The sequence below is a fragment of the Perognathus longimembris genome, chromosome 1 (genome assembly GCF_023159225.1).
Source record: "Perognathus longimembris pacificus isolate PPM17 chromosome 1, ASM2315922v1, whole genome shotgun sequence".
NCBI classification, from domain to species: domain Eukaryota; kingdom Metazoa; phylum Chordata; class Mammalia; order Rodentia; family Heteromyidae; genus Perognathus; species Perognathus longimembris.
The window spans coordinates 107,675,059-107,702,138 of NC_063161.1; the positions used below are offsets into that span (position 1 = coordinate 107,675,059).

Sequence of the window (27,080 nt, forward strand, 5' to 3'; positions counted from 1 at the left end):
ATATCAGTAAACACGGTTTCCAATATACTCAGATAAGATTACAGAGATAGTGTAGGTACAACCATAGGAAGGTGATACAAGAACATCATCAATAATAGAAACTACACATACATATAGGACGTTGAAAGTAGTTACAACTGTGATATATCACTTGTTTCCATAACATGGGGTTCATTTCACTTAGCATCATCTTATGTGTTCCTAAGGGTATAGCTATTGGGCCTTGTGATGCTCTGCTATGGCTTGCCTAAACCTGTACTAATTATTCCCAATAAGGGAGGCCATAGAGTCCATGTTTCTTTGGGTCTGGCTCACTTCACTTAGTATAACTTTTTCCAAGTCCTTCCATTTCCTTACAAATGGAACAATGTCATTCTTTCTGATAGAGGCATAAAATTCCATTGTGTAAATGTACCACATAAAATACAACTTTTTAAAGGAAGAAATTTCCATGATCAGAGCTGATCTGCCAACCATAAATAGCTCTCTGACATCCATAAGCTCCGCACTTGAATCCACAGCACAAAGAATTGACCATATTTAAGCCAGAATCTCTCTCTTGGACGATGATGCAGCCGATAAGAACCAGAAAATTACCACACTCCAAGAAATGGTAAAGCTCCAGGGCAGACTAATCCAGGAGCTAGTGGACAAAGACAAGAGATATAATCTGCGCATAATTGGAATAGAAGAAGGAGCCGAATACCAGAGCAGAGGGCTTCAACATATCTTCAATAAAGTGATTGCAGAAGTCTTCCTCAATCTCACAAGGGACCTCATCCAGGTAACCGAAGCCTATAGGACACCTGGCAGACCAGACCCTAGAAAAGCCACGCCAAGGCACATAATATTCAAGACTTCAGATCTCAAGAATAAAGAGCAAATTTTGAATGCAGCTAAAGCGAAGAAAGAAATTTATTACAATGGGAAGAGGATCTGAATAACAGCAGACCGCTCCACACAAACCTACCACGTGCAAAGAGAATGGAAGAACACCATCCAAGTCCTACAGGCCAACAATTGCCAACCTAGAATAAAATATCCAGTGAAACTGGAGTTCATATTCGAGGGGAAAACCAGATCTTTCCATAGCAAAGAGGATCTAAAGGAGTATGTGAATAAAAAACCAGCCTTACAGCAAATTCTAAGAGGGGAATCCCACCCAACAGAAATCATACAGGACACACAGACAGAAACAGAAAGAAACTACAATAGCCAGAGCCCAACAGAAAGAGCAGCTCACTAAAGACAAGAAAAAAAAAAAAAAAGGAGGAAAAACAGCCCAACAAGAAAATGGAAGGAGAAAAAACACTCTTATGCTTGATCTCTTTGAATATAAACGGTATAAACTCTCCGATAAAGAGGAGCAGACTGGCAGAATGGATCCGCAAACAAAAAGCTGCCATCTGTTGTCTACAAGAGACCCACCTTACAGCAAGGGATAAAAACAGGCTCCGAATGAAAAGATGGAGCAAGATCTTCCAAGCAAATGCACCTACCAAAATGGCAGGAGTAACCATCCTGATCTCAGACAAGCTGGACTTCTCATTAAAATCAACTCAAAAAGACAAAGAAGGTCACTACATTTTAATACAAGGAAAAATCCAGAATCAAGACATCACGGTGATAAATGTATATTCACCGAACAAAAGAGGCCCTACATATGTCAAGCAAATTCTCACAGAAATACAAAACAAGATAGACCCAAACACAATCATAGTGGGTGACTTTAATACCCTACTCTCTCCAAGAGACAGATCCAACACCCACAGGATTAGCAAGGGAGCTGAGGACCTAAGTAACACCATATCCCAAATGGATCTGACAGATCTATACAGAATCTTCCACCCTACAGAGACCCAATACACTTTCTTCTCAGCAGCCCATGGATCATACTCCAAAATAGACCATGTCATAGCCCACACAAAGAACCTCAGCAAATACAAAAGTATTGACGTCATCCCATGTATTATATCTGACCACAGTGGATTAAAGGTAACCCTCAATAACAACGGTTACCACAGAGGCTATACACATTCTTGGAGGCTAAACCCCACACCGTTATCCAACACTTGGGCCATAGGCCAAATTAAAGATGAAATTAACGAATTCATAAGCCACAATGACAATGAAAATACATCACAAAGAAACCTATGGGACACAGCTAAGGCAGTACTGAGGGGCAAGATCATCACCCTCAGCACTCAAATTAAAAGAATGGAAACAGAGCAGGTGAATAACCTCACGATGAAACTAAAACAACTGGAGAAACAAGAAATGATCGAATCTAAAATGACTAGGAGAGAGATCACAAAGATTAAAGAAGAGATAAATCTGATTGAAAATAGAAAGACCATTCAACAAATAAATAAGACTAAAAGCTGGTTCTTTGAGAAAATAAATAAAATTGACAGACCCCTCGCAAGACTTACAAAAAAGAGAAGAGAAGAGACTCATATACGTAAAATCAGGGACTCCACCGGAAAAATTACAACAAGTACACATGATATTCAAACACTCATAAGGAACTATTTCCAGAACCTCTACTCACTAAAAAACAATAATTTTACAGAAATGGATCAATTCTTAGAGAAGTATAAACTGCCCAAACTGAACCAAGAAGAAATAAATCAACTAAATAAACCAATAACTTACCGTGAGATACAGGGGGAAATCAAGAACCTCCCAACAAAGAAAAGCCCAGGCCCAGATGGATTCACCAACGAATTCTATAAAACCTTCAGTGAGGAGCTAATACCAATACTCCTCAAACTCTTCTGCGAAATAGAAAGAGAGGGAGAAATCCCAAACTCATTCTATGAAGCTAATATCATACTCATTCCCAAACCAGGCAAAGACCCAACCAAAAAAGAGAACTACAGACAAATATCACTAATGAACACAGACGCAAAGCTCCTCAATAAAACATTAGCTAACAGAATCCAGAAACTGATCAAGAAAATTATACATCATGACCAAGTAGGCTTCATCCCACAGTAACAAGGATGGTTCAATATCCGTAAATCAATCAATGTAATTCACTACATAAACAGAATTAAAATCAAGAATCACATTGTTATCTCAGTCGATGCTCAAAAAGTCTTTGACAAAATACAACATCCATACTTATTAAAAGCTCTGGAGAGAACAGGAATAGATGGAACATTCCTCAAAACAATAAAAGCCATATACAACAAACCAACTGCTAACATCATATTAAATGGAGAGAAACTTAAATCATTCCCCCTAAACTCAGGAACAAGACAAGGATGCCCACTCTCCCCACTTCTTTTCAACATAGTGCTGGAATCCACAGCCATAGCAATAAGGCAAGAGGAGGACATCAAAGGGATCCACATCTGCAAGGAAGAAATCAAGCTATCCCTATTCTCAGACGACATGATCTTATATCTGAAGGACCCAAAAAACTCAGTCCCCAAACTCCTACACCTAATAAACCATTTTGGCAAAGTAGCAGGATACAAAATCAATCCACAAAAGTCAGCAGCTTTTCTGTACACCAGCAATGTACAAGCAGAAAAGGTAATTATGGAAACAATTCCATTTACAGTAGCTAAAAAAAAAAAAAATAAAGTACCTAGGGATCAACCTAACCAAGGACGTGACGGACCTATTTAATGAGAACTATAAAAATCTAATAAGGGAAATCAAAGAAGACACAAGGAGATGGAAAGACCTCCCATGCTCATGGGTAGGCAGAATCAATATAGTGAAAATGGCCATATTGCCCAAATTGTTATACAAATTCAATGCAATCTCTATCAAAATCCCAGTTACATTCTTCACTGAAATAGAGAAAGCAATCCATAAATTCATATGGAACAACAAAAGACCTAGAATAGCCAAAGCAATTCTAGGCAAAAAAAAAGCAGTGCAGGAGGTATCACAATACCAGACTTCAAGCTCTACTATAGGACCATCATAACAAAAACAGCCTAGTATTGGTATAAAAACAGACCGGAAGACCAATGGATTAGAATTGAAGATCCAGAAATAAAACCGCACTCCTACAGTCAGCTGATATTCGACAAAGGAGCTAAAGGCATACAATGGAATAAACATAGCCTCTTCAACTACTGGTGCTGGGAGAACTGGGCAGCCATATGCAGAAAACTCAAAGTAGACCCAAGCCTATCACCATGCACCAAGATCAACTCAAAATGGATCAAGGACCTCAATATCAGACCTGAATCCTTGAAACTACTGAAGGACAGAGTAGGAAAGACGCTAGAACTTACAGGCACAGGAAGGAACTTCCTGAATAGAGTCCCAGGGGCACAACAAATAGGGGAGAGACTCGACAAATGGGACTACTACAAATTAAAAAGTTTCTGCACAGCTAAGGACATAGCCACCAAAATAGAAAGACAGCCAAACATATGGGAAAGGATCTTTACCAGCACAGCAACAGACAAAGGCCTAATATCTGTCATCTACAGAGAACTAAAAAACTAAGCCCCTCCAAGCCCAGTAAACCAATTAGGAAATGGGCAAAGGAGCTAAAGAGAGACTTCACAAGAGAAGAGATAAAAATGGCAAAGAATCATATGAGGAAATGTTCAACATACCTGGTAGTAAAGGAAATGCAAATAAAAACAACCCTGAGATACCACCTCACTCCAGTTAGAATGGCCTATACTCTGAACTCAGGCAACAACAAATGCTGGAGGGGGTATGGGGAAAGAGGAACCCTTCTCCATTGTTGGTGGGAGTGCAAATTAGTACAACCACTTTGGAGAACAGTATGGAGGTTTCTCAAAAAGCTCAATATAGACCTACCCTATGACCCAGCCATACCACTCCTAGGCATCTATCCTGAACAGCAGGTCCCAAGATATCAAAAAGACATTTGCACTTCCATGTTTATTGCGGCACAATTCACAACAGCCAAAATATGGAATCAACCCAGATGCCCCTCCACAGATGAATGGATCCAAAAAATATGGTACCTATACACAATGGAATACTACATAGCGATTAGGAATGGTGAAATACTGTTACTCGCAGGGAAATGGTCAGAACTTGAACAAATAATGTTGAGTGAGACAAGCCTAGAACACAGAAAACAAAGGGGCATGATCTCCCTGATATATGACTGTTAAGATGGGGTGACGGAGAGACAGTAGAGACCAGGTCTGTGAAACCAAAAACTGCTTGTCAAATGGTATTTCCCACAGGATTGGGTCAGCGACCCAACATTATGTAACTAAAACCAAACAACTACTCAACATATAAAGGTCAAAAATTGACCTCTCAGTAGAATACAATAGCTCAAAAGCTATTGGGGCTGGGGATATGGCCTAGTGGCAAGAGTGCTTGCCTTGTATACATGAGGCCCTGGGTTCGATTCCCCAGCACCACATATACAGAAAAAAATGGCCAGAAGTGGCGCTGTGGCTCAAGTGGCAGAGTGCTAGCCTTGAGCACAAAGAAGCCAGGGACAGTGCTCAGGTCCTGAGTTCAAGGCCCAGGACTGGCCAAAAAGAAAAAAAACGATGTATGTACGTTCATATAAGACTACTGTCGACATATTGTCTAATGTCGACATTACATTTAAAGCCCTAGGCGAATTTTCTTTGGCGTAGGTCACGTGGCTACTGTATATGTTCTTGGTACATTGTGTATTGTATATATGTTTACCTGACCTAGGGAAGGGAAAGAAAAACAGGGTGTAAGATATCACAAGAAATGTACACACTGCCCTACTATGTAACTGTACCCTTTTTGCACAACACCTTGTCAAAAAATTTTTGTTTAATAAATAAATTACAAAAAATAAAAAAATAAAAATAAATTTAAAAACCCCAAACAATAACTAGTGTTGTTGAAGATTTGGGGAAACTGCGACCTCATGTGTGGCTAGTAGGAATATAAAGTGGCACAGCTGGTTGAAACAGGAAGGTGGGCTGTGGTAAAGATGAACTCAGACCACTGGAGCAAAGGGCTAGCATGATGACTATGTGGCACGCAGGATGCTGATAAGGCTCCATTGTCACCACGCCCACCGTCCTGTCATTGGGAAGAGGCTCGTGTCTGCCCTGTACTCACAGCCCGTGCCTCGCCAGGAACCTCCATGTCATGCAGCTTCTGTGTCTGCTTCAGCTGGTTGAGTGTTGGCTTCAGCTGCGCCGCCCCAACCGTCTTGGTCGTCCACTCATCCACCAGCTTGTGCAGGTCATCGGTGAAGGTACCTTTCTTGTTGTTGCTGTTGTTCACCTGTGCCTGGACGTGCAGGGTGGGCTGGGGACCAGGCTCGGGGCCTGGGGCCAGGCTGCTGGTGGAGGACCCTGGGGAGTCACATAGACCAGGATTGGTGATGCCACACATTCGCCCAGCACCATTGGTGGGCTGGCTGCAGTTATTCTTATGTGATGGCCGACACAATGGCCTCACTTTGGCCAGGTAACACCTTGCTTCAAGAGGCGGTCTGGATCAGGGGCTTTACAGCCCAGTTTTAGACATGGTAGAACACTGCATGGGCAGAGTGACTGAGCGATGCCAGGTGGCCATCACCCATCTCATAAGCCAGGCTAGGGGATATCCCTTGTTAAAAATCCACTTTTCTCACTGCAGCCCATCCCACCAGACTCTCGTGTGAGAGCGTGGGAGACTCTTGACACATCTGCACACACATGAAAGGTGGCGTTCCAGGGAATAGCGTCAGACACCTCCAGCTCTCTCTGATCTCGGCATCCTCTGCATAGCATGAAGATGCTAGGATACCTTGCGGAGTATGCCACATTCAGAGGTCACAAAAACCTGTACCCCCCACCCCTGGACAGGTTGTATTCATATTTACAGTTTTGTGAATTTTCCCATCTTAGTTTGGAACTCAAGACCAAGAAGTGGCATGTTTTCTTACTGGAACATTTGGGGAAGGTGTTAATAAAAGGCACAAATACTTAGGGCCTTAGGCAAGGGTGGGGGATGCTTTGAGAGGGAGGGAGGAGGGTTGTTAGGAGCTGCTCTGATAACCAGAGTGCTGGCTGCTTCTATCCAATCTTTTTTATGTTCATTTTTTTAATGGCCAACAGATGACTTGTAAATTTTATAAATGAATCCCTCTCCCTCCACCCTATTTCTAGCTGGCAATTTTGAGTAGGCCAATTAAATTTTTTCTCTTCACTAATAAAAAGAATAGTAATTAACAAAAAACCCAGCTAATGACCATCTCTTCAAACAAGCTGTTGCAAAATGTAGTGAACTTTAGTGGGTAGCAATGACAGAGCACAGACACAAACAATTAAAAATTAGTGATGAGATTTTACACACAGAGCTATTTCTACATGTAATTTTTAGCCCAGAAAAGAATTCTTTTTATAAAAAAAAAAAAGGAGAAGGAAAGAAAAAGATGGGAGAGAAAGAGGAGGGAAGAGAGAGGAGGAGGGAAGAGGGAAGAAGGGAGAAAAAGAAAGAGAGAAAGGGAGTGGGGGGAGGGTGAGTGGCCCAGGTAGACTAATACCCATTCGGTCCTGGTATCTCTCCTTGGGAAAAGCACTCATCTTTAGCACTTCAAGGAAATACTGACGCCTATGATTTTGGAAAAGGAGCCAATTAATGAATGGTAATCTGTGGACATTCCAGAGAAGGGCAAGCCTGTTAGATGTGAACGGGCAAGACCGCACAAACTCTAGGAGCCATGGAGACACAAAGGGAAACCGAGGGCAGCTGTCCCGCCAGGCAGAAGCGAAGCGGAGCCCGGCAGGGTGGGCACAGAGCAGGCCACGCCGCCTGGCCACAGGAGGCCCTGATGCGCACTAGCCACAATAAAGCCCATGCGATGAGAGGGGGCAAAGGGGGTAAAAAACCCAGATAATTACTACTGCTGTGTTCTTTGCCTAGGCAGAGACGCTTCAGGGCTGACCCTGTAAAGGAAAAACAAACGACACAAGACCACAGGGTTAGGCAGAACAGCACACATCGTTCACGCTACCACACTTAAGCAAAAGTCATCAGTGTGCAGGGAGGGACAGACACAGGCAGCAGTTCGGAGAGGAATGCCAACTTGGCCTGGGGTAATGGAGGCAGCGCCCCCAGAGTTAGTGTGCAGGCTCTCACGGCTTTGCTGAGGAGGCAGAGGTGCCAGGGTATGCCCCCCAAGCTTCAGGGAAACGTGTTTTGTCTCTAGAAGCATATTCCAGAAAAAGAAAGAAAAAAGAAAAGCAGGGAAGAAGAAAGAAAGAAAAAAAAAAACCCAAAGCACACTGCTTGGCTTTCAAAAGCCCAGCTTTTGGGAGCCCCACTGTTTGAGGCATGAAAACCCACTAATTGTTAACCAAGGCTCCTCCCCTCCCCCAAAATGGAATTGGGTATAACCTGGGCTGGCCGGCCTCTGAGGCCAGAAGGTTTTCCTAGTGCAAAAAGATACATTGTTTTTGTAGGTTTGAGACCAATTCTGGATCCTAGATGTCTGCCTTAAATGAGGTCAGACAAGGCAGCAAATTGGAAAACGGGAGGGCTGATCTCAGGGCTGACTGATTTTGGGAGACCATGCTGCCTCTCTTGTAAATGGTTCCTTTTCCTAGGGGCAGGACAAGACTCCATCACTGAATTACCACATCAGTGGACCCGTCTTTACTGCCCAGAGACAGTTGGGGGCAAGTCAGGCAGGTAAAACACTGAATCTATCTGCAGGGCCTAGATGGTAGGGGTAGGAGCTGGGGCTAGACTAGGAGCTATGCTAGGATTTGCTACCATTCCAGTTTATCCTTTGTCTAGCTAGAGAACTGGAACTGGTAAGGAGGAGCTCAGACTTCCCCAAGGTCACTCGGCAAAGCCACCCACATTAGCTGGGAGGGCCTGAACTGTAGCCCACAGACCCCCACTGCCCAAACATACTACCTCTGCCCCATGGATACTTACTCCCCAGGAAGGTGTGCATATGCAGCACAGATCCATGAAACTCAGAAACCAGAGACCTGGAAAACCCTAGCCACCTCTGCTTTTCTATTTGCTTCTTGCCTTGGGGGACAGAGGACAGACACTGAGCTGGCCTCCTGGTCTGAGCTCAGCCCCAGGCTGTGTATCTTGCAATAGGAAACTCTGCTCAAATGGCCTTCCTTGACTCATTTTGTTCAGTTTGAGCACTAAGTTTGTTCAGTGTGAGCACTAAGGATACAGTGGGGGAAAAGTAAGCTCTTTGGTTGGAGACACAGAAAAGAGGTGAGTAGGTGAGATCTGTCAGATCTCTGTGGAGGGCAGAGCCCTCTCTGATCCACTGTTAAGAATCAGGAGGGTTGTTTTCCATGTGAGGCTACAGCCTGGGCTGGGAAAGAAGGGACACTGGGAAAGAAACCATATTTCTGCAGTTTTGTGTGGGGCTGGAGCTACATCTGGGCCACAATAATTGCACAAAGATGGCTCGAAGATGGAAGGACACTGTCAAGCTGGAGCACTCACCTGAGCTGTCGCAGATGCTTTATAAAAGGACCACCATACCTGTCAGTCAACTCTCGGTGTCCAATACCTGTGCTGCATAGCTCATTCTTGACTATTGTCATACTAGATAAAATATCAGATGAGCCAGCTGCCACTGCCCTTCCTGGACTCAGGTAGCAAGTGGCCATAACACTCCTGACCCACACAGCCAGGATGAGATCCAAAGTGACCAAAGGACAGATAGCTCTCCCCCAATGACCTTCCTGGACTCTAGCCTCAGATGACCAGAGTACAGTTCTTCTATACCACTCAGAACTGGTCCTGTGACATCAAGTTCATGCTGCTTTGGGGTAGTACTAGTGCAGAACCTCAGCGTAGCAGCTGCCTGTGCTGGACAGCCCTGCCTATCCTTATATCTCTTCCAGTCCACCTTCCACAGAACCTCTGACCTGGCCCAGGCCCTGCTCTTCACATGCCCACCAGGGAGCATCTGTTAGACAAGCCACCACCACTGCACACTGTCAGGATAGACATCCATGAGCTCCTCTCACCCAGGGCAGCAATGGCAGTGGACAAGACCACCTAGAGGAATTCCTCCTCTGATTTTAACCAGGCTCACTCACTTTGGTCTCCTGGAGTTCCCACCTGTCCCTGAAGTGGGGTTGCTCTACCTGGGGTTGTACTCTGGCCCAAACCAGATGCCGCTCTTGAGTTGGCAGTTTGCTCTGTCCACAGCACCAGCACCCACCACCATTCAACCCTTCCCTAGTGGCGAGGTGGACATCTAGAGCATGACAGATTCGAAGTCCCAGATGACTGACAAGGATAGATGGCCTAAAAAGTAGGTCAGGCCTGAAGCAATTTTTCACATTTTCTTTTTATATCTCAGTGCTCAAATATTGATAACATTCACAAGAACATCGGGTACAGCATCATTCACACAGACACTGACCTGCAGGGTCAGCCCTGGTATTAAGCAGCTCAGGCCCAGTCCCCTCTAGCTGGTCCAAATAGCTCTGCCTCATATTCTCTCAAAATCTCTGATGGGTCAGCACTGTCCAACAGCACCACTGGCCCCCTGTTCTGATATCCAAGGCCAAAACATCATACAGGTTCTCTATATATTGAGCAACCACCTCCTCAAGCTGAGAAGATAAGCAAAAATTGTCCACGAAGCATTAATCGAGAAATGATAGTTCTTGATTCTGCCCAGGGTGGTCTGGGGACATTTTTACTTGCTCTGGAGCCCACATGTCTGCTCTAACAGGTCTGGGTAGCATGGGCTGCAGAGGTTGGAGGCTGGGGGACAATGTGGGTGGAGGCACATCTTGTTTCCTCTGCTCGGGGCCTTATCGGACTCTCAGTGTCTCTCATGGAGAGAAAACATTTCAGGGTAGGAGAAGGCCAAGAGGTACACAGGTTCCTGTACGAGAACTTACATAGCAAAGGGACAAGGACAATACAACCTAATGGAGTCTTGCAAGGCCTGGAGATATCCATGCCTCTCTATTGAGAGGGGGAAAACAGAGGCAATAGCTCAGTGGACTGTGGCCATCGCTTCTGTCCAAGAGAACCACCAGATCCTTTCTCAGGTTCTGTGGGCACCAACTTTTAGGGTGCATTCTCTGCCTCTCATAAAGAAAGGCTTGTGCATGAGAAGCCAGATGTGAGTCTAAGCCAGGGGCCTTGCTCAAGCTGGAGGCAGGGTTCTGATACAGAGTCCTCACTCACTGGGGAGCAGTTTATCACCTTTCCCTCTTCTGGGGCTCAGCCCTACCTCTGGAGCCACTTGCTGCTCTAACTCTAGACAGGGCCACAACCTTCCCTGCTGGGGGTTGTTTTTCCTTTTCTAACTTCATGGAAGCCTAGATATTTTTGCACATCAAAACAATCTAAAGCCAGGTGCCAGTGGCTCAAGCCAGTAATCCTAGCTACTCAGAATGTCAAGATCTGAGGATCCCAATTTCAAGCTAGCCTGGGCAGGAAAATCTGTGAGACTCTATCTCCGATTAACCACCAAAAAGCCCGAAATAGAGCTATGGCTCACATAGTAGAGTACCATCCTGGAGTATAAAAGCTCAGAAAGAGTGCCTAGGTCCTAAGTTTAAACTCCAGGCCTGGTACCAAAATATAAAAATTAAAAATTAAAAAATTAAGGCATATTTTGTTTTTCTTGAGCTTTCTGTCTTCTATGAGATGGAGGCATCATACACCAAGGACATGAACTAAGACTTTCTCTAGGCTTTATCAAGTAACTTTGCAGCATCACCTCCAACCTCATACCCCACAGCTATGCAGAAGTGATTATAATCCAGCATCTTCCAAGCCACAGAGCCAAGGACCTTCCCTATTCCTGGTCCCAAATTTGGCTCAATCCTATCACCTCATGTGCTCACGAGGCTTTGAATTTCCCTCTAGCCCCTGACTCAGTCCTCATGGACCACAAAGTGCTGCTTTCTCTGGGGGTCTCTCCTGCACTTTACCCAGGAACCAGCAGATGAAGGGATAGCTCAATGAGAAACCTGGACCCTAGAGCCCAGACACCATATATGACAGGAGAGCCTTTCTGGCTAAATTCCTAGAGAGAGAGAGAGAGAGAGAGAGAGAGAGAGAGAGAGAGAGAGAGAGAGAGAGAGAGAGAGAGAGTGTGTGTCTGGCTAAATTCCTATAGTGTGTGTGTGTGTGTGTGTGTGTGTGTGTGTGTGTGTGTGTGTGTGTGTGCTGGGGTTGGTGAAGTGGCCTACAGCCCACCTGGGAGCTGGATCTATGCACTACAGCAAGAGGTACCCAGAGCAGATGTCTGCCTGAACTCTGCCACAGCAGCCACTTGAGAGAATGGGAGAAGGGTATTAGTGTATTACCCTGAAGAATGAATCAGCTATCCCTGGCTTGAAAGGGACTGGTGCTGTGAAATCACAAATCCGTAGAGTTCACAAGGTCCTGGCAGGTGGTACACACTGCTCCTGTCCCAGCTCGAAAACACAGTCTCCAAGCCCACAGGAAGGCTGTGTCCCTCACTGCTCTATCTCAATAAACAATCCTCTCCTGTGAAAGATTGAGTCCGCCTGTTTCCTTACCTTCTCTTCCATTTTCCTAATATACACCACATCCAAAGCCACCCAGCCTAGTCTACTTAGATATCTGTTTCTTCTGGATTTCATTCTTTTATTTTTTTTAAATCTTGGACTAGTAATTTATAGCAAAACTACCAAAAACTCTAAAAGCACAACACTGGGTAGAGAATCAGTGCCAATCTCAGAGACATAATTGTGCTATAGCTGGTTGGTGAACTACTTGATCCAGGTGCCATGGGAAAGTCACCATGTATTCTCCTCTGGTTCCTATGACCAGCAATTCTGAGGATGGAAGACACCCTGAGACCCAGGTGCTCTTATCCCTGGTAACAAACTCCAGCAATGAGCTGCATGCACACCAGGGACAGCAAGAGAGTCATTTGGCAAGCAGAGGCCACAATAAGGCTGGAGGACAGGGACAGGGCTGGCCTGCTGCAAAGATGAGGGATGCACAGAGGCAGTCCTCCTAACCTTTCCCCATCTTCAACTCAGCAACTGGCCAGAAGCCACACAGATGCACCACCAATCAGAAATCGCCGTGGCCCCAATGAAGCAGCCTGTTCAATGGATGAGAAGCCACTGGGAAGTTCTTAGCGTTTTCACGTGGCCTTGTGACCTTGATTGGCCTTGCCTGGAGACTGATGACACATGTGGGCCTCTGATGAGGAGAGCGGGGAATGGCAATGGTCACCTACTGAAGACATGGCCTCTAGGTCCCCACAAGGACAATGTATCTTTATTGTACAAGCAAAAAGTCACATGCCCCAAACTAGCATCTCCAATCCAATTGTCAAAAAGCTCTAGTTTTTCTTTAAAAAGACAAAAAAAAAAAAAGAAAAGAGAGAAACCCCTAAAACTAAAAACCCTCTAAAAACTCCACAGCTTTTGATTCATTTGCCAATTGTTTGGAGTATTAAAAACAAAATGCACAATGGTGGGCGGCCCCAAGCAGGTGTGTACTCCTGAGTACTAGGCACACAGCCCAGGGTATCTGAGGAAGGCAGAGAGTGGGTGGTTGGGATTTGGTAGAGGTCTGAGGAGTTGCTCATTGACTTCATCTGAGAAGTCACATGGGGTAGGAGGAAAACACACCAAGCAGGGTGCTCCAGCTGGGTGGGAGAGAACTAGGGGCCGGGCAGGATGCATGTTTCAAGGAATTGCCACAGGAGGCAAGTGTTAAGTGTCACCTTTTGGAGTTGGAGTGAGCAAAGGATGAGGAAAGACCATAGAGGGAGCAGGACCTTCCTGCATGGTGCTAGGAGGGTCTGGGGAAGCCCTAGGAAAGCATGTTCTTTGGTCTGCAGTACTGGGGATGGAACCCAGGGCCTTTTGCATGCTTGGCAAGAGCTCTGCCACTGAACTATACCCTCAGCCCCTGGAGCACATTCTTAGCATCTCCACATGCAGGGAATGGGCTGGGTGTTGGGCCTTGGCCTCCAACATAGAGGTTATGCCCTCTGGGACCTTTATGGCTGTATTGACCCACTACATGTGGGTCTTCAGAGTTAGGCATGTGTGCAACACACTGTGCACATAGAGAAGGTTGGGGTTGCCTTTTTGTTGTCACTGGAACTGGGGACGAGCAGACACATAGAGTGGCCACAGTTGCAACAGAAAACTACATTCAACATAAGAGAAACAAGATAAATGAGGTGAGAGATGCAGAATGCCCTGGCCTGTGGTGGGGGTGGAGGGGCCGTGGCAGAGGCAGGTGTGCTGCTGCGCATGCTTTTGGTGCCCGGGCGCAGCCAAGAGCATACACACAGCCGTTGGGGGCTGGGATGACTGTGGACAGTGGTATTTAAGAGGAAGGGCTCTGGGGTCCACCTTTCATATGGAGGAGGTGACTTCAAGGAGTGGGGGGAGGCATCCTATGAAATGCATGAGAAGTAATGAAGACAGGGGGTGGGAAGGGGAGAAACCAAGGGCTGGGAGGTGGGAAAATACAAAAGAACAAATACAGACAGATGGACACAGATACGGGTCCACTGAGGAATCGAGCACGAGGCTTGCTACTAGACTTATAGGCCCCTCTCTCAGACGTTGGGTGGTAAACCGTCCAGCCTGTAAATGAATATAAAGGGAAGAAAACAGAGAGACACTTATCAAGTATAGGTTGCTGCGATTCCTTCTCCACACCAACAGCCACACCAGCCTGTAACTTAACATCCACGGCTCCATCTAGCCCAGCCCGAGCACCAAAGCCACTGACCATGGAATGGGAGGAGGCAACAGTAGGAGCAGAAGAAAAGCGGCTCGGAGGAGAGGGGTGGGTGGGGTGGGGCGGGGCACCTGGATCAGTCACCATGATTTCTCTGGACAGAGATGGTGAGGACAGAACACCGTATGGAGCAGCTGCTGCTGTCCACAGCAGCATTGACGAGACAGCATTTCCTCCCCAGGGCCAAACTCCCAGCTTGAGAGCTGAGCCCTTGCGCCCCAGCCATCCCCCCATGGGCTTTGGAAGGACCCAGTGGGTGTTTAGCACCATCAGGCTCCACTGCAGGGATGTTGGCGGGGCAGGGCAGCCAGTGCCGAGGGCACCACGGAACAGAGCAAGATGCCAGGTCCCATCCCCTCCCCAGTTATCGGGCTGACCCCTCCCAGTCCTGGCCACTACCTGAGACCCACTCTAGCAAAGCCACCACCTGCCTCTGAGCCGCTTACTGCAAGACCTGGTGATAGTAGGACAATTGCATTCTTTGTATCCAAAGAGTACATCTTTTTTCCTTGTCTTTCTCTTTCATTTTCTTTTTCTTTTTTTAACAAAGCTGCTTAACAGCCTTGGCTGTGGCTCTAGCCCCCTCCACACAATCAGGTGAGCTCCTGGGACACCACTGAGCCCTACGTGGCTGGCACATGCTTGGAGACAGGCAAGCTGGAAATCACCTTGGCCACGAGCTCCGCCTCCGTCACTGGCTAAGCCGGAGCAGATGTCTGTGGAAAGGGAGGCTCGGACGGAGCAGGGCTGCTGGGTCTGAACTGCCTTGGCGCACGGGTGCGTGCTGGCGTGGGCAGGGTCCTTAGCGGGAGGGCCTCTGCTGGAATCAGACAAGTGACCTGGGCGAGGGGGAAAAGAGGGGACAGGCACCATGAGGTGCCGCCAGGCAGGGGAGGGTGAGGGCTGGGTATGCTCCCTGTTTTTTGCTGGGTGACCTTGGGGGAAGTTGAGTCTCCTGTAGATAACAAGTGAATGGCCAATCTCCTGGTTGGGAGTGTTGGGAAAGATTAAAGAAAGTGCCCCATCCCTACCAACCCCAATGCCATGCTGCACCTATACTACACAAAGAAGTGACAAGGAGACATGCATGAGTTCAAAGTGGCCTATGCTCTGTAATAAGTCTCCTTTGAGCTTTGTGAAACGTTTATTATAATTTGTGGACTGCTTGTGGTTTGGGAGTGCTTAGCATTAAACACCTTCCTGCCTGGCATGCCTAGGGGTTCATAGGGTCTCCACCTTGGAGTACTAGGCCTCTTAGCCATTGTACACCCTGAGGTGCTGCTTGAGAGGCCTCAAAGGAATCCTTGACATATAAGCCAGGCTCCTACAGCACTGAAGACTAGGTTCATCATTATAAGGCCTGGAGGGCATCCTTATCCTATCCTTGCTCCCAAAAGCAAAAGCAAAAGCTTCCTGAAACCCAGTGAGCAGGCTAGCTGACGTATGCCTGAGAAATGAGGCCAGAGGAAGCAGCCACCTTTTGTCCTAGTTAATGTCCTACAGGAAGAGAGAATGGGTGTGGGCTTCCTTGGCGTATCTGCAACCCAGATGTGGCTGAGGGCATGTATCCCTTTCATTCAGGGTGGAGGCCTGGCTCCATGCAGGCCCTGCCTACACATAGACTCTGCGTGAAGCATAGAGGCTGGGGGCCTCCTTGGGCCTGCAGTAACGTCCCAGCTCTAGTGAAAGGGGATCCAGAAAGAAGAAAACCTCAGACATTCTTCCAGGTCTAGGAGTATTGCACCTCTGAGCCTGCTTCCCAGGCTCACTCAGGGGCTCCCCAGGACACTTCTGACCAAGCCCCAGTGCAGCCCTCCACCCAGCAGCCGACCTGTGCTGGAGGCCACGACCTTGAGCTGCTGCACCAGGGGGTTCAATAGCTTGCCAGCCTTTAGCTTGCTCTTGCTGGTCTTCCTCCGGCGGCCTGTGGGGGGCGCCGTGTGGAAGAAACCCACATTGGGTGGAAGTGGCTTGCCCAGGCGTCGGTAGAGAGCCTCAATCTCCTCCTTCTGCTGACTCTGCAGCTCTGAGATCTCCTTCAGGTGCCTGGAGGAAGGGAAGAGAGGGCAGGTGGGCTTCCCCTGCAGGAGGTGCCTGGTTGTGTGGGGAAGAGGTAGCAATCTTGCCTGAGTCTTTACCTGGGCTATTCAGGAGGACTTTCAAAGGCATTATTTACATTTAAGCCAGGCAGGTATAAGGAGAGGGGCCTCTGGCTTTGATAACAGCTGATGACTGAGGAGTTGAGGGGCTTTAAATTTTCAGTGACAACTTCTCTGCTGTCTCACAGCCAGAGAGGCATGGACAACCCCACGCATAGGCTTATGTCTGCAATTAAAGCCATATGCACTAGCACAGGTGATGAGAAAATGAGCTGGTGCTTGAAGTTGAGGGCTGCCTCATTTTATCAGGACCATGAGTGACAACTGCTCTGTGCAAATCAATGGAGTGAGTGGGAAAAGTGAACCAGACGCAGGATATGCTGCTACTGGCTCAGGGGCTCTGGCTGGATATATTATCCCACCGATCTACTGCAGAGGGCTCGGTTGGGGTTAAGACACAGGTGGAATACGAGTGGGCAAGGGTGGTCTCTAGGACAGCGAAAAGGAAGGAGGCAGTGGTCCCTCCTGGGCCTCCCTGAGGAAGGAGCTGTACCCTTGGCTTCCTTTCTCACCACTCTCCTGCACCTCACACTCAGCTTCCAGACACTAACACCAACACCCACAGGGTTCCAGCTGCCCCAACAAGAGGGTTACAGTCCTTTCTGCTCCCCATCCTCAGCCCATCTTCACCTTTTGTACTGGAAAAATGGATAGTTTTCATGGTTAGAAATGAGAGAGCAAGTTCTATTTACCTTCTGCATCTTCAACACCTGAGAACTGTGTTTTATACATAAGACTTTCTTTAGCTAGTAAAGAAAATCAATAAGTAAAAGGAAAACAAAGCCATCAAGTGGCTTTCTCCCTACAAATTAAGAAGTGAAGACAGCAAACTGCCATTTGCATGAGATTCTCTTTGGAAGGGAGTAGGCTTCCAAACCCACTGGGTCAGTAGAGGGTCCTCTTATGCAGGACTTCAGGACAGGTCTAGGCCAAGGCTTGAAGCTTGTGGCTCCAAAGCTATTATTCCCCCTCACTATAGTGTGACTCCCACTTTGGGGCTGCCTCTGGGTTCAAGCTGCCCCAGCCTGCTCTTCACAGGGCTCAGGGTCCTGGTGGTACAGAACTCCTAATGTATATGTTTTAACAAGGTGCCAGGTTCTGATGCAAAAGCACCTTGGAAACAACTGGTTGTCTCTTATCAGATGTTATTAAGTTCCTTTCATTCTGAATTGAGGTTCAAATTCTTCCTCATTCCTTCTAAAAGACCACTACTTTCCAATATGCTCCTTGGCCCTATCAGGCTCTGTTTCTCCCTTTCTTGGGTTCCCTAAGTCGTCTCCTCTTCCTCCCTCCTCCTCCTCCTCCCTCCTCCTCCCTCCTCCTCCTCTTCCTCCCCCTCCTCCCCCCTTCTCTTCCCCCCTCCTCCTTCTCCTCCTTCTCCTCCCCTCCTTCTTTTTGGCAAGTCCTGGGGCTTGAACTCAGGGCCTGAACACTGTTCCTGACTTCCTTTTGTTCAAGGCTAGCACTCTACCTCTTGAGCCACAGTGCCACTTCCAGCCTTTTCTGGTTATGTGGTGCTGAGGAATAGAACCCAGGGATTCATGTATATGAGGTAAGCACTCTACCAGTAGGCCATATTCCCAGCCCCCTAAGTCCCTTCTTTTCTGAAGCTTCCTAGACTCCTCCATCCTTTCCTCTTAGTGATTAGGCACCACGCTGTCTCTAGGCCCCACCCATCTCCAGCCTCACTATTTGTAGGCTCTACCCCATCTTTAGGCCTTCTTCTACCCCTTCTCTAGGCTTCACCCCACTTCTAGGCCCCATGCCTTATTTCTACATCTTACATAGTTCTAGGTCCCCTTCCCATGGTACCTGCCCCTCTCACCCTGAGTATAGGTTCTTAAAGTCTCCTTCAGTTTCATGCACTGATGTTCTCCTATCCAAACTGTCCCTCTCCAAGGATCCCTTGGAGAGGGCCAGCCAGACCATGGCCTAGCTGCGCTCCCCAGGGGACAATCTCATTGAAAGACTATGCCTAGGAATCCTTATCCTTTTGTACCCAAAGATTCTAGGTGGTGCCTACAGTGGTCCCCTCCAGATTTTTACTGCAGTTCAGACTTTGCTGATTCTTCCTAGTGGTGTAGTCACTGGGACTTGAACCCCTCTAAACAGCATCCCTTCATCACCCTGCTCTTCTGCCTTTCCTGGCTATAGCTTGTCCCTCTTTGGCCCTGGCTTTTGTGAACACGTATTGTGTCTTCAATGTCTCCTATCCTCTGTGCACTAGGCCCTGAAAAAATGTCTTCAATATATCTGTGATTTATGAATCCATTCAGACAGCACTCAGCACGCAGTCTGCTCTTAGCCCCTGGTGTGCTACTGTCTGGGGCATATGCTAGAAGCTGCCCTATCCCTCTGCCAATCCCAAAGGAATCTCATGAAGGCAGTAACTTCCAACTAGAGAGGCAGAAGGAATAATTGCTGAATGACAGGGTGAGAGAGAGAGAGAAGCAGAGATAAGGTGACGAGACAGAAAAGCAGAGACAGAGAAGTAGAGGGGGTGGCTAGGAGGGTACCCTTGTCATGTCTCGTGAACATGCTGAGAATGTCTTCCCCGAGGGTGACAGAGGAAGAAGCAGACTTTGAAGGGAGGGGAGGAGTAGCCCTGTACAGGTGCTAGAAACTGGGCAAGTGACAGAGTAGATGCTGGCTGGGAGATGCTCCCATCGTGGCAGGTCTAAGCAGGCCTTTCACTGACCTGTCTCCCTGAGCCATACATGCAAGTGTGTACTGCTTGTCTAGGATATTAATTCCACCCAATAGTTTGTAGGACCCAGAGTAGGCAGAGGAGGGCTCACTTCTGTCCCCAACAACCACCACCACTAACCACAACCACCAAACCACCACCAAGTCCACTAACCATAACCACCACCTCCACCACACCATGACACCATCACATACTTTTCCCGCAGACTGCGCAGCTCCTTCTTGATGTCTGCATCCTCAAACTCCGAGTCATTGTCGCTGCTGATGTAGGATGACTGGGAGTGGAAGGAGGTGATGCTGATGGTGGGGACCTTCACGCCCACCCTACTGGGTGTCTCGGGGCCCAGTGAGCCAGCCCTCGAGGACCTGTGCAGGAAGGCAGTGGCCTTCTTGACGAAGTCACTGGCCACACCTCCACCACCAGGGAGGGAGGACTGCTTCTGCACGGGGGGCCTCCTCCTTGGGCATTCGTCCCCAGAGTCACTGGATGCGGGCTCGCCCACACCAACCTCGATGGAGGAGGCCGTCTGCACCCGACGCACTGCCAGCTTCATGTCAGGGCTTGAGGGAACCTCATCCAGGTAGACGTCGGGTGGGGCAGAATACCTCAGGCTTTGGGGGGAGGCCAGGGTCCACTCGTCCTGTGTACTAACCACTGAGAAGCGGCCCACAGTTTTGGCTGGTGAGCTGTTGTCCTGCTGCCCTGGCCGCTTCCGGGGGGACCCTGCAGCCCGAGCGCCATGAGCCTGGCTGCCCTCTGTGAATGTTCCCAGGCACCTCTTCATGGGCTCTACCAAGGCTTCCCTGGGGACCCTGCCATTCTTGTCTGTGGGATCCATGTGTACAGGGCTGGCAGAAATAGGGGCATCCTTGGGAAACAAGTGGAAATAAAGAGATGCCCTGAGAACACAACCTGAAGCACACCCTCCCAGACAGTTGAGATTCCTGCCGAAAAAGTCACCCTTACCTGGGGAGCACTGGGTGCTGCAGGTGAGTCTGAGGCCACTTGTCCTCCATCGCTTTCACAGCCCAGTGTGTTGCTGGAAGATGACTCTGCTGTAGGAACATGGACAACATTACCAAAAGGGGAAGCGACTGATGATTGCTAGCTGAGAGACCCATGAATGGCCTGGGAACACTTCTGGTTTAGCCAGGGAGAGAGAGCTGGTGTTCCAAGGGGCTGAAAACAGTGATGATTTCACCCCATGGCATCCTGTACATGCCATTTCACAGAAGCTATCTACAAATCTGGGAAAGGGAAGAGGCCTTATTAGCCTCTTGTGCTCCAGGCCTCTGCACATCTGATGGGCCCATTTCTCTAGCTGCTCTGGCTTAGGAGGCGCTCACAGAGCACATAGTAGGGCAAGTTCTACCTTCCTCCTATGGAGCTAGGGAATGTCCACTGAACTGCAGCCTGCCCCCATGTTCTCCATGTAGAGGTGGGGAAACCTTTATTATGCCAAGATCCATTTAGATATTATTCATAGTCTCATTCACAGGTCATACAGAGTTATCAGTACAGACAGCCGAGCCAAGAAGCATCCATGTCTGCTCCATCATACACTAAGTAATTTCTTGGCCTTATGTAGCCTGCAGTCTGAATGTTTCCCACCCTAACATTATGGTTATACTAAGAGGTTATAATTCCATACATCAGGTTATGAGTATAGCACATCTTGATCAGTGTCATCCCTTCTATCATTCTCACCCATTTTCTCCCTGACAGTATGTTTTTGATCATCTTACTGGGGTTGTCATGAAAAGCCAATGAGAGAAGTCTAAAGAAGTGATTACACCCTTGGGTGGAGACCCTACCAAAGTCAAGACTCCCACATGAAAAAAAAAATCATGAGCAGACTGGGGTGGAAGCTAAGCCAACATGCTGCATAGGAAAGCGGCAGGATCCAATGGAGGCTCCAGGGAGGAATCCCTATTCCTGCCTGGAGGGACATGGACACGGACACACGGACACACACACACACACACACACACACACACACACACTTGCACTGCATACCCCATGTAGGAATACCATATTCCCAGGGAGATAAAATCCAGTCTCAATCATGTATTCCCAACCTACGAGCAACACAGGACTGCCCTCCTCACCTCTGTGTGTGGTATCACACAACCAATCTTCAAATACCTCGAGGACTGAGGTACTCACAAGTAACTACGTTTCTTTTATTTGTCTGCCAGAAAAAAGTTCACCTGTTCATCTGATGTAGAGTCAGCCTGGCGCTCTCTGCTCATGAGTTCTGTATTCTGAGAAGAGTATGGGTAGGAATGTAAGGTATATATCATTTGCAGGCTACCCAAGCTCAGTTTTTTCATCTGTCAAAGGATCCCTGGGATGCCTCCTACACTGTGAAACCAGCACTGCATGGAGTGACAGGACAATTGGTGGGTGGCAGGGCAAAGGCTGATCCTGCTTCTGCCCTGTCCATGTCCCAATGCTTTTCCAACTGTGGTATCTAGAAACCAACACAGCTCCTGGGTAGGCAGCAGGTAGCATAGGATGGTTCCCTTCAATCTACAAAAGCAGCCTGGACCTTCAAGGGCCATGTGCTGCTGATACACACTGAGGTTTCCATTTCTAAACTCAGCTTCATCCCTGTCCTTATCTTGCCAAGCCCTAAGAAATTTCTAGGGAAAAAACAAACAAACTTTGCACTTCTGAAGGTAGACAGCTCCCCTAGAATGCAGACTCAGGTTTTGAATCATAAAGCAAGAACTGAAGCAAAAGAGTACTCTCCACCCACTCACCTGAGGTACACAGCAACTGGGGCCATGAAAGAACCCAGCAGGCCTTGGATCATCTTGATATCTCAGCTTCAAGGTGCTGAAGAAACAGCCCTACCCCATGCTTGAGCCAAAATAACTATGTTGTAACTTTGCTGAAGCAGCTCAGGGGCTTTGGATGTCCCCTGTGTTTAATCATTTGTCATCGGAGAGCCTGGGGATCTGAGACATGCTCTGTATACTATCGCAGCACCCTTCCCCTCCCCAATAGCTGCTTCCACAGATAGAACTCTGTCCTTGGGTGTAAAGAGAGGTTCCTTTTAGATTAGTCTTGGTAGACAATGCAGTGTCTAAGTCCTTCCCTCTTTAGAAGCTATACCTTTTAAAAAATTATTATTATTTTTTGGCCAGTCCTGGGCCTTGGACTCAGGGCCTGAGCACTGTCCCTGGCTTCTCTTTGCTCAAGGCTAGTACTCTTACCACTTGAGCCACAGCGCCACTTCTGTCCATTTTCTATATATGTGGTCTGAGGAATCGAACCTAGGGCTTCATGTATACGAGGCAAGCACTCTTGCCACTAGGCCATATTCCCAGCCCAGCTATACCTTTTTATTCAGAAAAGATCCTGTAATACAAGCAGGGTAAGGGTGAAAATGCAGGAGGTCTGGGCCCAGGAAAACTGGTATCACTTACAGAGTATAGGGTTAGGCATGACCTTGAACCTGTTACCTGTCATTGATGAAGATGCACCCTGTTCCTGCTCTCCATCTGCTGGAGTCCATCCTGCAGGAGCTGTTTCTGACTTTTCCAACTAGAAGAATCACACAAAAAGGGGAAGAATTGTGAGCTTGGATAGTCAGCATCTCACTAGCCTATTTCTTTTCTTTTGTTTCCCCCTTGGTTCAAGACCAGGGCTCAAACTCAGTAGCTATACCCCCTTTCAATCACTGGATAGTGCTTTACCAACGGAGCCATACTTCCAACCCCTCAGTAGCTTCATTGCAAATCTGTTTCCCCTCCTGTCTTTAGAGCCACCCTCAGTCTGCCCCCTCCATGAGACAATTGGGCTGTGTTGCCTGGCGCCACTCTCCCCCCTCCACACTTTCTTACACACACACACACACTCACACTCATTCACTAGACAGAGGCCACTTATAAACAAGTGGGTCACCCAGAGGGCTACAAAGGCCCTGGGGGAGGACAGCCCTGCATAGCTAGGATTCCTGCCCACACTCAGTCCCAGTCTAGGAAAGCACTTCTGGGGTGAGTCCAGCTACTCACCGAGGGCTGGGGCAGTTGGGTAAGCCCAGGATCTCCTCCAAAGACCTCCCTGCGAGGTGGGTCTCCTCTCAGGGGCTCCAAGGTGAAGTCCCTATCACACACCTCCATAGGGGTCCCAGCAGAGGCTGAGGAGGTGGGCACATGCTCCTGGTAGAGCAAGGTCCTCAGTTTCTCATCCAGGCTCTTGATGGTATTGTCCACAAAGCCCATCCTTGGGGGCGGCCCTTCCCCATCTGACTCCAGGGCTGAGGGTGGTGGTGGAGGGGCAGTGGGCCCCAAGGGGGGGCTGGGAAGTTGGGGGGCAGCCAGGTTGATGGCCCCCACTGTGGAAGGCAGCAGGGATGGTGGCTGACACACAGCAGGCTGTAGTACCCCACTTGGTGGGCTGGGTTCCACTGCTGAAGCAGGCAGGGGCTCTCTTGGGGCACTGACCTCCCTAGCTGAGGCAGGCTCCCCCAAAACTGTAGGAAAGCAGGAGGCCTCTGGAGCTACAGCATAAGGTCCTCTGTCTATGCTCAGGGGCTGTGCAGTATGTTGAGCATGGTGAGTCTCAGCCAGTGGCTGGGGTGTCTCATGCTCATTGGCTCGCCCCTGAGGGGTCCCTAGGCCCCCTGCCTGCACAGCAGTGCTTGGTGCTGGCTCTGGTGTGGTGCTGGCGGCTGGTGCTGCTGTGTCTTGGAGTGCAGTAGTCGTGGGAGGGGAGGATGGTGCCAAGGGAGCTGCTGATACACTGCTGGAAGGGTCACTGGGGCCTGCCTGGCTCAGGAGCTGCTGAGCAGCTGGGAAGCCAGGTTTTTCCTTCAAGGACAGCTGGTCTGTGTAGGGTGCTGTGTCTAGAAGAAATGGGAAAAATGCTTTTGTATCCACCTACTCCAGTCTTACTTACATGGGTCCTTCCCTGCCAGGAATGATGTCTTCCTTCTACCATAACCTGGCTGTGGCTCAGCACATGGGGCCCTGTTTCTCTGATGTGCTAAGTCTTTCCTGTCCAAATGTAACTTGTGCCTGGCCATTGCCTTTCTGAAATGTCTTCTATAGGCCTCTCAATGGCCAGTTTTCACCTCTGCCAGCACTAGCTCCTTCATACTGTCCTTGTGCAGCATGTGACTGCCAGGTAGGGCCCATTCTCTACCATCTGTCTGTGTACACTCTGGCCTGCAAGATAAGCTCCATAAAGTATGACTATTAGCATGCACTGGCCCACTGCACAAAAATCTCCCAAAAGAATTTCTATTTCTATTTATTTATTTTTGGCCAGTCCTGGGCCTTGGACTCAGGGCCTGAGCACTGTCCCTGGCTTCTTTTTGCTCAAGGCTAGCACTCTACCACTTGAGCCACAGCGCCATTTCTGGCCATTTTCTATATATGTGGTGCTGGGGAATTGAACCCAGGGCTTTATGTATAGGAGGCAAGCACTTTTGCCACTAGGCCATATTTCCAGCCCCTAAAAAGAATTTCTAAAGTTGAGGTATATAAGCGGGAAGCTGAAGGAGGAAGCAGGAGCTAGGAGGAACGAGAACCTTGTAATCCTTCTAGTCTTTGGTATGCTCAGAGCAAGGAGGACCATATCATGCTAGGCCCAGCAAAGGATCCTGGGAAGAAAGGAACTTGGGATCCAGACAATGGCACACGGTCCAACAGCATCTCCCTGGAGTGCTCAGAGCTTTCTAGGCACTTGTGGGATTGCAGCAATCTGAGAGGAACATAGTGTACAACATCTCCCAAACCACATGGCCTTGAAGCCCTACTTCAAAAAACAACAACCCCTTTATCTTTTTAAAAATACAGACAAAATGTGTGAAACAAAAATGAAAACCATAACAAAGGTGGGAGGAGAGACATTACATGGACCCTGAGACCTCCCTTAAACTCCTAGACTCACACCACACCCTCCACCAGTTTTGAAAGGGGAAAAATCGAGACAAACATGTTCTCCTGTATTTCTTTATGTTTTTGCCATGTCTCTCTAAATAGCACTCTTCTGTTTTGCTGGATTTAGCACTATCTGTCTGTGGAATAGTACTGTATTTATATTTGATGTCTGGCTTCTCACTCACCATTGTGCATGTGACATGCACCCGAGCTATTCTGTTTGGACACACACATCCACTCTATACTGGTACATGGAGTCCTGTCAATGCTGGACCTCAGTTAACTTTAAAGCACACTGTGCCCATACCCAAGTCCTACCAGGTGAACAAGGTGGGGGCAAGGGGAACGCAAGTTGAGGGCATCTGGTCTCAGTAGAAGCTGCTAAAAGCTCCTTCAAAGTGTATGTGGAGGAAATGCCCCACTGACAGCCTGTGAGTACCCCTAAGGTTTCCTTCCCTCCTCAAGTCACCTTTAGAGTATGTGATCAGGTTTTGCTGGGGTTTGTTTATACTTCTAATTGTGGTAACAGAAGATCACACTTCTTGAATGCTAAAGTACACAGTACTATACTGGTAACTATAACTGGTAATTGTAGTATACCAGGTCTCTAGAAGTTACTCAGCTTGCACAACTGAAATTTTATGTCCATCAAATAACAACTTCATCCCCCTACTTTCTCCTCTTTCTGAGTGTGACTACTGATTTCCCTTGCCTAAGTGGAAGCATGCATATTTAGCCTTCTGTGACTGGATTATTTTATTTAGCATTATACTCTCTGGGCTCATCCAAGTTGTAGCACATGGAAGGAATTCTTTTTTATATGGCGGGATGGTATTCCATTGTGTAGTCATATAGACTGGGCAGAAAAACCTATAGATTATACTGTGATCCTACAGGTTTTAGCCTCCTGAGTAGCAAGTATTACAGGTGTGAGCTACCAGCGCCCAACTGAGTTGAATTTGTTTTTTAAAATTGTTTCTATACTGGACATGTACAGACTTTTTTCTTGCCGTTATTCCTTTAAAACCCAGTGTAGCAATCATTTACAGAGCATTTACCTTGAATTAGTTTTTACAAACAATATGGAGATGATTTTTGAGACAATTTAACATATAAAGAGGTTACACATAGGTTATATGCAAATAGTGTATCATTTTATGTAAGGGACTTGAGCAGCCTCAGATTTTAGTGTGGGAGGGGAGGAAGTGAGAGATGCTGAAACAGGTTCCCAGCAGATTCAGAAAGATGACTGGAAATAGTGCATTTACTTTTTAAACTATTTATCATCATTTTCCAAAATAGTTGTACTATTTCATACAATGTATGAGTCCTGGTTCCTCTACATACCATTTAACACTTTCCTTTTTTTGGTTCTGATACTGGGACTTGAACTTAGAGCCTGGATACTGTCCCTGAGCTTTTCTGCTCAAGGTTGGTACTCTACCATTTGAACCACAGTTCAACTTCTGGCTTTTTGGTGGTTAATTGGAGATAAGGGTCTCACAAACTTTTCCTGCTTGGGCTGACTTTGAACCAAGATACTCAGATCTCAGCTTCTTAAGTAGCTAGGATTACAGGTGTGTGCTACCAGTGCTGGGGTTAGATTTTTGTATTACATTTTATTTT

At 47.6% G+C, this 27,080-nt stretch overlaps 1 protein-coding gene across 12 annotated transcripts in view; it reads right to left on the reverse strand.

Moving 5' to 3' along the window:
• Wnk2 (WNK lysine deficient protein kinase 2) overlaps window positions 1-27,080 on the reverse strand; it is a 123,077-nt gene that overhangs the window by 10,335 nt on the left and 85,662 nt on the right. For 5 of the 12 annotated variants that reach the window (XM_048342473.1, XM_048342899.1, XM_048342818.1 and 2 more), the window contains 9 exons: window positions 23,583-24,415; window positions 23,031-23,112; window positions 20,527-20,615; window positions 19,755-20,428; window positions 16,526-16,740; window positions 15,363-15,533; window positions 14,439-14,537; window positions 7,842-7,886; window positions 6,070-6,308 (listed from right to left, as the gene is read on the reverse strand). In XM_048342473.1, the coding sequence (XP_048198430.1) occupies window positions 6,070-6,308; window positions 7,842-7,886; window positions 14,439-14,537; window positions 15,363-15,533; window positions 16,526-16,740; window positions 19,755-20,428; window positions 20,527-20,615; window positions 23,031-23,112; window positions 23,583-24,415 (2,447 nt within the window). The remainder of the gene's footprint in view (window positions 1-6,069; window positions 6,309-7,841; window positions 7,887-14,438; window positions 14,538-15,362; window positions 15,534-16,525; window positions 16,741-19,754; window positions 20,429-20,526; window positions 20,616-23,030; window positions 23,113-23,582; window positions 24,416-27,080) is intronic. The other 7 variants (XM_048342734.1, XM_048342560.1, XM_048342130.1 and 4 more) reach the window with 7 other exon arrangements.